The sequence below is a fragment of the Podarcis cretensis genome (assembly GCF_951804945.1).
Source record: "Podarcis cretensis genome assembly, chromosome: 1".
In the NCBI taxonomy this organism is placed as follows: domain Eukaryota; kingdom Metazoa; phylum Chordata; class Lepidosauria; order Squamata; family Lacertidae; genus Podarcis; species Podarcis cretensis.
The window spans coordinates 21,514,779-21,527,027 of NC_137170.1; the positions used below are offsets into that span (position 1 = coordinate 21,514,779).

Here is a 12,249-nt window from a genome sequence, read left to right on the forward strand (position 1 = left end):
CGGAGGCAAACACCGAAGCTCCTACAGACGATCTCAGCAATGGTGCTGAGATATAAGTGCTTAGAAAGTCCCTGCAATAACCTGGACCTAAGTTGTTCAGGGCTTTGCAAATTAAAACTAAGGCCTTGAACCTAGCTCAGTAGTCTGTAGGCAGCCAGTTTTAAATCACATCATTTGTTCCTGTGGCAAGGGAGGGTGGGAAGAAGGATGCTTCTCCTCTCGCTACCTTGCATGGCACCCTGCCCTCCTTCCTGTCTATTCTGAATGTCGGTGTTGGCAGTCTGCTTTGAAAGTTGAGCAAAACCACTTCTCCTGCTTGCCTGGGTGACATCTGTCCTAAGAGCCAGCTTGCTCTGTAGGTCACTTTTAGTGCTGTTAGTCTCTAGGTTAGGGCTGCCCATTTATACTTCGGATCCTTATCTTGAAATGTTCTGTGCCTTGTTTGCCGTGCTTGAAGACAGACAGTACAGAGGTAGCAGTAACAGTAGTGAATTGCTAGGCATGGCCCTTCTCTCCAGTTTTGCTGGGCTAATTTCTTTCCCGTCGTAGATTTTTGGGTACACCTATCCTGCCAGTTTCTAACAGCCAACCTCCTGTTTCCTACTTACATTCAGTTGGGATAGGAAATCCAGCCTCTCTCTCTCCCTCCCTCTCCCTCTCCCTCTCCCCCTGAGCTTTGGCAAAAGACTTGCACTTCCAGGCTAACTGGAATCAGGAAGTGACGAGCATATAGCCCACACCTTTCCATACTTGGAGGAAAGATCGTCGGTTTCGCAAAGGCGCAGTTAATTTTGTTTGCGTCTGAAAAGCTGTCTTCCTTATGTCAAGTGCAGAGCACGCTGGCAAGCTGAAAGAGGTTTGTCTATATTAAATGGGTCGTTTCAAGAAGGCAGTTCAGATTTTAGGAAGCAAGTCTGGGATGCTTTCCAATGAGGAGTAGCAAGGAAAAAGAAAACTCCCAACGTTTGCCAACGCAGAAAAAACAGATTGCTGCCAGCTCGCTGCTTTGCAGGAAGTGGCAAATCCTTAAGGGGCAGAAGCGGAAGAACAGCAAAGGTAGTTGTCGCAGGGCCTCTCATCCTCCAAAACTAGTTTGAGGGCAACCTCCTCTTATTGTATACAAAGGGAAATGAGAATGTTGCTGTGCGGTGTCAAGTGAGATGAAAACTCCTCACTGTCTCTAGTTTAGCTAAAACAAAAGGTTTCTCTCAGGGAGAATTAACACCCAGGAGATGTTTTCTCCAAAGATGTTTCTCCATTAAGATTGGCAGCTGCATCTGGCCAGGTTCCATCCAGCTAGAAAAAAGTGTTTTGCCAAGTGTTTGTAAAGCAGCAAGTAGATTCTTATTTGGGGAAGTCGTTGCTGGTTTCTGCCTGTCTAGGTCGGAGGGGGAGGGGCATAGCTCAGTGCTGGAGCACCTGCTAGGCATGCAGAAGATTCCGGATTCAATCTCCAGCATCTCCAGACAGGGCTGGGAGGGACCTCTTACTGTAACCCTTGAGAGCCACTGCCAGACAGTACTAGCCATGATGGTTGTGCTCTGCCTCCACTGCCAGAGGCTTTATCCTTCTGAATTCCTGTTGCTGGGAATCGCAGGTGGGCAGAGCGCTGTTGCACTCATTTTCTGCTTACAGGCTTCCCACAGGCATCTAGTTGGCTGCTGTGAGAACAGGATGATGGGCCTGATGCAGCTGTTCTCCATGTAGACAATGCTGTGGTAGGCGAACCAGTGGTCTGTCTCGAGTGATCTTTGTTCTAGTTGCACAGGCCCGCTTATGGCAATTCCATACGGCAGGTGCACCAGGAAGGAATGTGCATCTTGGCATCTTGGTATCTTAAAAATAAAGTAAAAAAGGTTTTGTTGTTCCTCTGAGTAGCAGAGGCAGCTGCCCGGAAGCAAGAAAATGGGTTTATTATGAAGCAGAGACTGAACTGCCTTGTGTCAAAAAAGCAAAGCACAGAGGGCATTGACCATTTGGCTTCCAATGTAAAGGAAAAGCCAGGCCTTTCTCCCTCTCTCTCCCTCTCCCTCTCCCTCTCCCTCTCCCTCTCCCTCTCCCTCTCTCTCCTTCAGCTTTGTAGCATAGTTGAAATATACTCAGAATTGAGAGTGGATGTCATGCTCTTTATTCAGCTCATAGTGGTGAGGAGGAATGGAATTTCCCCCAGAATGTCTGTTTATATACATTATTTACACAATTGGTCCCACGTGATTGGATAGTTCTGGGATTCTCCTGTAGACCAATCAGGTTGCAGATTCACTTCTACCTGGAGCTGGATTGGGTGGCTCCTGTGGACCAGTCAGACTGCTGCATTCTGAATCTTATTGTTCTAGGACCAATCAGATTGCTGCATTTTGGATCCTATTCAGCTGAGTTCATAACAGTAGTTCTATGTCTGTTTTTGCAGCCTGAAGCAGAAGACCTTTAAAATGAGCACCGAGACTGAGACGGAACTGAGGCAACGCTTTCAAAACCCCGTGAGAGAGTTCCAGCTGTGGAAGCCATCGGCTCAGAGGCTCCTAGACACTGCGGCAAATGTCTCTGACCCGGCCTTGACAGATGCTTTTCTGCATCAGATAGAGGTGACAAGATTCTCTGCAGTTCTTGAAAGCCTAAAACTTGGTCAAGCACAGAACCTGTTTGTGTTCACACACACACAAATAATTTGCTGACAAGGAGACATGACACTGATGTTTCTGCAACCACTGGGCAGCCCCCGTTAAAGGAAGGCTTCTCTGTTACTATAGGAAACAACATTTATTATTAAATAATTACATGCTGCTTAATTCCCGGATGGCTCCCAAGCCATTTCGCGAAACATAAAACCAACTGCCCAATGTTGTTAAAATACAGAACAATTAAAAACGCACCATAATTAAAATGCAATGAAATAGTCCCATTAAAACATAAAAATATAAATGGCCATGATTAAAATGTGCAGCAAAACAACCCCGTTTGTTTTCAACCCACAGTAATGGCTGTCATTACTGACAGTAATGATAAGATCTGGATGCAGCGAAGAGCCCTAAGTTCTGTGCATGGAAACACAGCTCCCTTTCTCCCCAAGTCAGCAGAATCTATCAGTGAGGAATAACAACAACAACAACAACAACAACAATTTATTTATTTATGCCCCACCCATCTGGCTGGGTTTCCCCAGCCACTCTGGGCAGCTCCCAACAGAATTTTAAAAACACGCTACAACATCAAACATTAAAAACTTCCCTAAACAGGGTTGCCTTTAGATGTCTTCCAAAAGTCTGATAGTTGCTTATTTCATTGATATCTGATGGGAGGGCGTTCCACAGGGCAGGTGCCACTACCAAGAAGGCCCTCTGCCTGGTTCCCTGTAACCTCACTTCTCGCAGTGAGGGAACCATCAGAAGGCACTCAGCGCTGGACCTCAGTGTCCGGGCAGAACAATGGAGGTGGAGACACTCCTTCAGGTATACTGGGTCGAGGCCGTTTAGGTCTTTAAAGGTCAGCACCAACACTTTGAATTGTGCTCGGAAACGTACTGGGAGCCAATGTAGGTTTTTCAGGACCAGTGTTATATGGTCTCGGTGGCCACACCTAGTCACCAGTCTAGCTTCCGCATTCTGGATTAGTTGTGGTTTCTGGGTCACCATGAAGGTGGTTAGAGGTGGACAAGTTGTCTTTTGGGGAAGAATTCCCATCGCTATGATCTTCTCACCAAGCTATCTCTCATAAACAAACCAAGAATCCCAGGCCACAGTTTGAAAGCTATAGAAGATTTAAAACCTTAAACAGCCTGGGGCCAGGTTACTGGTGTGTGCACATAAGAGCAAAAATTCCCTACCAGATCAGGCCAAAGGACCATCCATTCCCAACATCCTATTCTCGCAGTGGCCAACCAAACCTGCAAGCAGAATCTGTATGCAGCAGTGCTCTCCCTACTTGCAGTTCCCAGAAAGTGGTATTCTGCTTCCTTCAACGGTTGGAGACAGAACATAGATTCCATAGCCAGTAGCATTTTTTCACCCCAACTAGTACAAATCTACCCAGTCCCTGATATTGAGATCTGAGAGCTCTGCTTTCTGGCCAGTCACCATTGAGAACATTTATACTATCACCTTTTCTCAGTGAGCTCACGGTGGCAACCCATGTAAGTTAAAGCAATAACTTAGGAGTTTTAAAAACAAGCTAAGAACAGCAACAGTTGTTATAAAATACCAAACCAAAGGTATTCACTATCACATGCCATTGGACTTGGAAGCAAGGGTTTTATTGGTGGACACAGGACACGGGGCCTTTTTGGTGTTGGCACCGCAGCTGGGGAATTCTCTCTGCAGAGAGATTTGCCCAGCCTGTTCCTGTTTTCAGATGGGCTTTGAAAATGTTTCATTTCCTGGAGGCTTTTATATGCTAGGTTCTCAGATTTTCATGTGCATTGCTGCATTTTTGACATGCGCTGGACTTTAATGGTGGGGTTGGTGTTATTTTGGAAAGCAGGGTACAAATTATTCATGTGAAAATGTGTTCTCCCCTGTAGGCATTTCTGGCCGAAAGCTCCCGCTTTAAGGAGCAGCTCATGATGTTGCAGATGAAGAAAGATTTCCTGGGCAGCATTTTCGAGGCAGAGAGAGCAAAGTCGCTCCTGGCTGAAGCAGCTGATGCCGCAAAGGAAACGGAACACCTGCACAAAAGTCTGCTTCAGAGCAAAATCAGGTTGCAGGTGAGACACTTCTATGGACTTTGCTCTTAGGCCACGGGATGAATTCTGCGTTTTGGGATCATGAGTCCTCTTGTTATTTGATACACTTGTATGCCTTCATGTGAGTCTGGCAGAGTAAGTAGCGGAAGGCAATCATGCCAAACTGTGTGAAATAAAAAAACAATCTTCTCTCTCTTCGGTTAGGCTTTGGTGTCTCAGCATAAAGACTTTGATGCGGTCTTCGAGCCTTTGCAGAAGAAATTGTCTGCTATCAGAGCCAAGTTGGAGGCAGAGAAGGAACCATTGCCTGACCTGGCGGGCAAAGAAGCCCGGCTGCAGAGGCTACAAGTAATTGGACAATTCCTATTCAGACGAATTCTGTTCTGGTGGATGTCATTACTAAGGCAAAAGAGCACCATCAATCCACAGGGTGTTTTTGTGGAGTCACAGGAGTGAGAGATCCCGTGTAGTGTAGTGGTCAGCGCATTGGACCTGGAGTTGTGAGACTTGGGTTCAAATCCCTACTCAGCCACAGAGCTTACCGGATAGCCATGGGGCCAATCACTCTCTTCCCTTGTGTCTATTCTGCTTTGCAAAGTTGTTCTGAGGATAAAAAGAGAGAGAGCATGTCCACCAGCCTGTCTGTTTGTAGGAAAGGTGGGATAATTGCAATTCCTTCATTTTGAAAGCTGAGACTCTGAGTTTTCCTTACCTCTGTACCATTTCTGTATGTGCACCACTGCACACCTTCTCTGATGTCTTTGCAAGGCTCTCATTCTCTCCTACACATATATAGTAATGTACAGAAGAGTCTTCTATGTGACAGTGTTCAAAACCGCTGTGATTAAACAAGAACTCCTCAGTCCCTTCCCCAGCTCCCAGGCTCTCTCTGCCACTAGCTCTGAAGTTTAAAATGTGGCTTGAATTGTATGCTAAGCTGCTGAACTGTGGAGAGTGGTGGTGGTAATAAAAGTTAGAGATGGGTGCTCATCGGCCCTAATGAACGTGTTAGGGCATTCAGGTTCCTGACATATTTGTTTGGTTTGCTGGTGGTACTGTTGTTTGAGCAATTCTGCATATGGCATCATGTAAAAGGCACAACACAGAAAATCCTCACTGTGGGGCTTTTTTCCTGATGTGCCCAGTTGCAGGGCAGTTGCTTTGACTGCAGAAGGCTGTTGGTTTAATCCTTGGCATTGCCACTTAAAGGATCTCAGGTAGCAGCTAGACTGGTGACTGGGAGCGGCCGCTGAGCCCATGTAACATATATTAGCTCCCAGTACATTTCTGAGCGCAATTCAAGGTGTTGGTGCTGACCTTTAAAGCCCTAAACAGCCTCGGCCCAGTATACCTGAAGGAGTGTCTCCGCCCCCATCGTTTAGTCCAGACACTGAGGTCCAGCTCCAAGGGCCTTCTGGCGGTTCCCTCCCTGTGAGAAGGGAGGTTACAGGGAACCAGGCAGAGGGCCTTCTCAGTAGTGGCGCCCTCCCATCAGATGTCAAGGAAATAAACAACTATCTGAGTTTTAGAAGACATCTGAAGGCAGCCCTGTTTAGGGACGTTTTTAATGTTTGATGTTTTAATTGTGTTTTTAATATTCTGTTGGGAGCTGCCCAGAGTGGCTGGGGAGGCCCGGCCAGATGGGTGGGGTATAAGTAATATATGATGACAATGATGATGATGATGATGATGACAATCATCACCAGGCATTATGCATGAACGGGTGGGACCAGAGCCGGTTGGGAATCCCAACCCCCAATGCCAACTAGTCCCTCCCCCTGATGCCGCCATACATTGCCGACTAGCCCTACCCCCTGATGCCAATGCTTTCAGTGCAAACATCTCCAGGAAGGGAGACTTCACACGCGGCAACTTGTGCAATGTGAAATCTTCTTCTCCAGGTCATCCAAGGAGACATGACAGAGTGCGCTGTTCAAATCGAAGACCTGGAAAAACTCGCGCAGTCCGACCCAGCGCAGATTAACAAAACCAAGCAGCTTTCCTCCAGCTATCAAATACTGAAGAGGTCTCTGGAGGTAAATCAGGTTTTGCTCAATGTTTTGCTTTGTGGCATAGTTTGCAAAAACGCTTTGGTTGCAAAGCAAGGTCAGTGAATGGCGTGGCTCTGGGAGACTTTCAAGGGCCAGATGGAGAGGACTGAAGGGCCTCATTTGGCCCCTTGGCCGAAGGTGGCCCACCACTGCTTTACCTCCCCCACCGCCCCACAGTTGCTATTTTCATTGGCGCTAGTGCAAATAGTAGCGAGGGGCAGCGGCACAATTTTCATTACAATGCCTGCCACAAGCCAAGTCCTGCCTGGGCCTCCACACTTTCTGCTGTGGTTTAAGGACAAATGCAAAGCCACATTTAACAGTAAGTGTCATTTGCCTGTTTAAGATCACATATTTAGCTTCTGGGGAGCCTGATTCTCTATGCACATTTGATCCAAAGCAAGTCTAGCTGAGTTCAGTGGAAGTTCTTTCCACAGCGGTCTGGGATGCACTCTCAAGACACTTTAAAAAATGGAACTTTTTGTTGTCACTGCTGTGAACCTGGAAGTCTCTGTTCAGTACTTTAAGGCTGCTGATGTGTGGGACATAAAAATCCATCTTGGTGTTTTTCCAAAGCTTTCGGGGGAGGGGGTGTCTCCGCCACTTCAGGCATCGATCTGGCCTTTATATATTGTTGTGCAGAGAATCTTAGTACTAAATCATCCGCACAGTTTATTGCCAGAGGATTATAACCGCTGGAAACAAATAGCGTTATGTAACATAGCGAATCAATTTAGCGTCTAGTGATTTGTTGGTGGGGGAATAAAGGTCTACACTCGTTCTCAAAAGAAACAACAAGCTTGCTGCAATATTTTAGTTTGATGGGCCAACCGAAATCTAAAGGTGGTGATAAAAAATGTACAGTAATGCAGAAATTTGGGGTGGGTTTTCAAGAGGGATAAAGTTGCTTGTAAATGTCAAACTCCTCTTTTAGGAAGACTTAAAAAAAAAAAGCACCACTATGAATGAGAACTCTTTTTTTTTTTTTTTTTTTACCCTGAATGGTGGTTTGGCTGTTTAGGTCTGTGGCTTTGAGAAAAGAAAAAAGTGTGCCTTGCAGCACAAAAACATACATATTTCTGTGTGCATGGGTGTGTTTAATATATATATATATATATATATATATATATATATATATATATATATATGTTGTTGTTGTTGTTTAGTCGTTTAGTCGTGTCCGACTCTTCGTGACCCCATGGACCAGAGAACGCCAGGCACTCCTGTCCTCCACTGCCCCCCGCAGCTTGGTCAGACTCATGCTGGTAACCTCGAAAACACTATCCAACCATCTCGTCCTCTGTCGCCCCCTTCTCCTTGTGCCCTCCATCTTTCCCAACATCAGGGTCTTCTCCAGGGAGTCTTCTCTTCTCATGAGGTGGCCAAAGTACTGGAGCCTCAGCTTCACAATCTGTCCTTCCAGTGAGCACTCAGGGCTGATTTCCTTCAGAATGGAGAGGTTTGATCTTCTTGCAGTCCATGGGACTCTCAAGAGTCTCCTCCAGCACCATAATTCAAAAGCATCAATTCTTCGGCGATCAGCCTTCTTTATGGTCCAGCTCTCACTTCCATACATCACTACTGGGAAAACCATAGCTTTAACTATACGGACCTTTGTTGGCAAGGTGATGTCTCTACTTCTCAAGATGCTGTCTAGGCCTGTCATTGCCCTTCTCCCAAGAAGCAGGCGTCTTTTAATTTCGTGGCTGCTGTCACCATCTGCAGTGATCATGGAGCCCAAGAAAGTAAAATCTCTCACTGCCTCCATTTCTTCCCCTTCTATTTGCCAGGAGGTGATGGGACCAGTAGCCATGATCTTCGTTTTTTTGATGTTGAGCTTCAGACCATATTTTGCACTCTCCTCTTTCACCCTCAATAAAAGGTTCTTTAATTCCTCCTCACTTTCTGCCATCAAGGTTGTGTCATCTGCATATCTGAGGTTGTTGATATTTCTTCCGGCAATCTTAATTCCGGCTAGGGATTCATCCAGCCCAGCCTTTCGCATGATGAATTCTGCATATAAGTTAAATAAGCAGGGAGACAAAATGCAGCCTTGTCGTACTCCTTTCCCAATTTTGAACCAGTCAGTTGTTCCATATCCAGTTCTAACTGTAGCTTCTTGTCCCACATAGAGATTTCTCAGGAGACAGGTGAGGTGATCAGGCACTCCCATTTCTTTAAGAACTTGCCATAGTTTGCCATGGTCGACACAGTCAAAGGCTTTTGCATAGTCAATGAAGCAGAAGTAAATGTCTTTCTGGAACTCTCTAGCTTTTTCCATAATCCAGCGCATGTTTGCAATTTGGTCTCTGGTTCCTCTGCCTCTTCTAAATCCAGCTTGCACTTCTGGGAGTTCTCGGTCCACATACTGCTTGAGCCTTCCTTGTAGAATTTTAAGCATAACCTTGCTAGCGTGAGAAATTAGTGCAATTGTGCGATAGTTGGAGCATTCTTTGGCACTGCCCTTCTTTGGGATTGGGATGTAGACTGATCTTCTCCAATCTTCTGGCCACTGCTGAGTTTTCCAAACTTGCTGGCATATTGAGTGTAGCACCTTAACAGCATCATCTTTTAAAATTTTAAATAGTTCAGCTGGAATACCATCACTTCCACTGGCCTTGTTATTTGCAGTGCTTTCTAAGGCCCATTTGACTTCACTCTCCAGGATGTCTGGCTCAAGGTCAGCAACCACACTACCTGGGGTAAATGAGACATCCGTTTCTTTCTGGTATAATTCCTCTGTGTATTCTTGCCACCTCTTCTTGATGTCTTCTGCTTCTGTTAGGTCCTTTCCACTTTTGTCCTTTATTATGGAAATCTTTGTACGAAATGTTCCTTTCATATCTCCAATTTTCTTGAACAGATCTCTGGTTCTTCCCATTCTATTGCTTTCCTCTATTTCTTTGCATTGCTTGTTTAAGAAGGTCTTCTTGTCTCTCCTTGCTATTCTTTGGAAATCTGCATTCAATTTCCTGTATGTTTCACGATCTCCCTTGCATTTTGCTTGCCTTCTCTCCCCCGCTATTTGTAAGGCCTCATTGGACAGCCACTTTGCTTTCTTGCATTTCCTTTTCATTGGGATGGTTTTCGTTGCTGCCTCCTGTATAATGTTACGAGCCTCCATCCATAGTTCTTCAGGCACTCTGTCCACCAAATCTAAATCCTTAAACCTGTTCCTCACTTCCACTGTGTATTCATAAGGGATTTGACTTAGATTGTATCTTACCGGCCCAGTGGTTTTTCCTACTTTCTTCAGTTTAAGCTTGAATTTTGCTATAAGAAGCTGATGATCTGAGCCACAGTCAGCTCCAGGTCTTGTTTTTGCTGACTGTATAGAGCTTCTCCATCTTTGGCTGCAGAGAATATAATCAATCTGATTTCGATGCTGCCCATCTGCTGATGTCCATGTGTAGAGTCGTCTCTTGTGTTGTTGGAAAAGCGTGTTTGTGATGACCAGCTTGTTCTCTTGACAGAACTCTATTAGCCTTTGCCCTGCTTCGTTTTGATCTCCAAGGCCAAACTTGCCAGTTGTTCCTTTTATCTCTTGACTCCCTACTTTAGCATTCCAATCCCCTATAATGAGAAGAACATCCTTCTTTGGTGTCACTTCTATAAGGTGTTGTAAGTCTTCATAGAATTGGTCAGTTTCAGTTTCTTCAGCACCAGTAGTTGGTGCATAAACTTGGATTACTGTGATGTTAAAAGGTCTGCCTTGGATTCGTATCGAGATCATTCTATCATTTTTGAGATTGCATCCCAGTACAGCTTTTGCCACCCTTTTGTTGACTATGAGGGCCACTCCATTTCTTTTACGGGTTTCTTGCCCACAGTAGTAGATATGATGGTCATCCAAACTGAATTCACCCATTCCCGTCCATTTTAGTTCACTGATGCCCAGGATGTCAATATTTATTCTTGCCATCTCATTTTTGACCACCTCCAACTTACCCATGTTCATGGTTCTTACATTCCAGGTTCCTATGCAATATTTTTCTTTACAGCATTGGACTTTCCTTTCGCTTCCAGGCATATCCGCAACTGAGCGTCCTTTCGGCTTTGGCCCAGCCGCTTCATCAGCTCTGGATCTACTTGTACTTGCCCTCCGCTCTTCCCCAGTAGCATGTTGGATGCCTTCTGACCTGAGGGGCTCATCTTCCAGCGTCATAACTTTTATATGCCTGTTGTCTTTGTCCATGGAGTTTTCTTGGCAGGGATACTGGAGTGGCTTGCCGGTTCCTCCTCCAGGTGGATCACGTTTGGTCAAAACTCTCCACTATGACCTGTTCATCTTGGGTGCCCTGCTCGGCATAGTTCATGGTTCATAGTTCATATACACACACACACACACACACACACACACACACACACAGTGGTACCTCGGGCTGCATACGCTTCAGGTTACATACACTTCAGGTTACAGACCCCGCTAACCCAGAAATATTACCTTGGGTTTAGAACTTTGCTTCAGGATGAGAACAGAAATCATGCTCCGGTGGCGCAGCAGCAGTGGGAGGCCCCATTAGCTAAAGTGGTGGTTCAGGTTAAGAACAGTTTCAGGTTAAGAACAGACCTCCAGAACGAATTAAGTTCTTAACCTTAGGCACCACTGTATATATTTCCTGTGCTGCATCCTACTTCATCAGAAATATAAATAAATGTAAGGATGGGCTGAGCAACCAATTCCATTCCATTCTGGTCTCGCTGTCACTCAGCCATAGGCCTGTTCAAACCCATTGTATGCATTTTGTACACATCTTATGCACACTTCTAGTATGAAATCCAAACTTTCCAGTGCTTTCATCAGTAAAATGTGCATTTTCTATACACCTTCCACATGTTTTAAGTTCTTATTCACCCCCAAAATGAACTGCAATATCCTGAGAAGGGCATAATCTGACCTGGAGTTGCGTTCTAATCCACAAATACATTTGAGAGCATCAGCTCAGGTCAAGTCCACTGTGAAAACCAAGCAAGTTCTCCCTCATCCCCAGCGATACACTTGCATGGTGCATTTTTATTCCTAGAACACCACCGTGTGGCTAGCTTTAAATATGCAAGGGTTCTTTTAATTGCGTGCTGGTTAAAGAAAGCTCTCATTTTACTGCTGATGCAGATGTTACTTTGGTCTGCTATCTACCCTCATTTTTCATTTATGGAAAAGGTTTGCTCCTGCCACCAACTTGCAGTGCAATTGTACTCATGTCTACTCTGAAAAAAGTACTGTTGAGTTCAATGTGACTTATTGCAATGTGAGTGTATATAGGACTGCAAATAAGGCTCCACCTGCACTATACATTTAAAGCAGTATCACACCACTCTAAGCAGGCATTTTAGCACAAATTTCTCCAAATAAACAAACCCGTGTGCACAAACATTTTCTCCTAATGCAATGAATTTTTGTATGTTACTTTCAATTACATCTTCATTTTTATGCACGTTTTCTCCTAAAATCTGCATTTTCATAAACATTGTTTTGTTGGCAAATTGCGTTGCAAAATCTGGATAAGTGTGGATTATTTT

General features: G+C 45.1%; 1 protein-coding gene across 2 annotated transcripts in view; it reads left to right on the forward strand.

Moving 5' to 3' along the window:
- SYNE3 (spectrin repeat containing nuclear envelope family member 3) overlaps window positions 1-12,249 on the forward strand; it is a 95,142-nt gene that overhangs the window by 46,452 nt on the left and 36,441 nt on the right. For both annotated transcript variants that reach the window (XM_079947977.1, XM_079947978.1), the window contains exons 9-12: window positions 2,411-2,585; window positions 4,517-4,699; window positions 4,883-5,026; window positions 6,580-6,714. In XM_079947977.1, coding sequence (XP_079804103.1) covers window positions 2,411-2,585; window positions 4,517-4,699; window positions 4,883-5,026; window positions 6,580-6,714 — 637 coding nt within the window. The remainder of the gene's footprint in view (window positions 1-2,410; window positions 2,586-4,516; window positions 4,700-4,882; window positions 5,027-6,579; window positions 6,715-12,249) is intronic.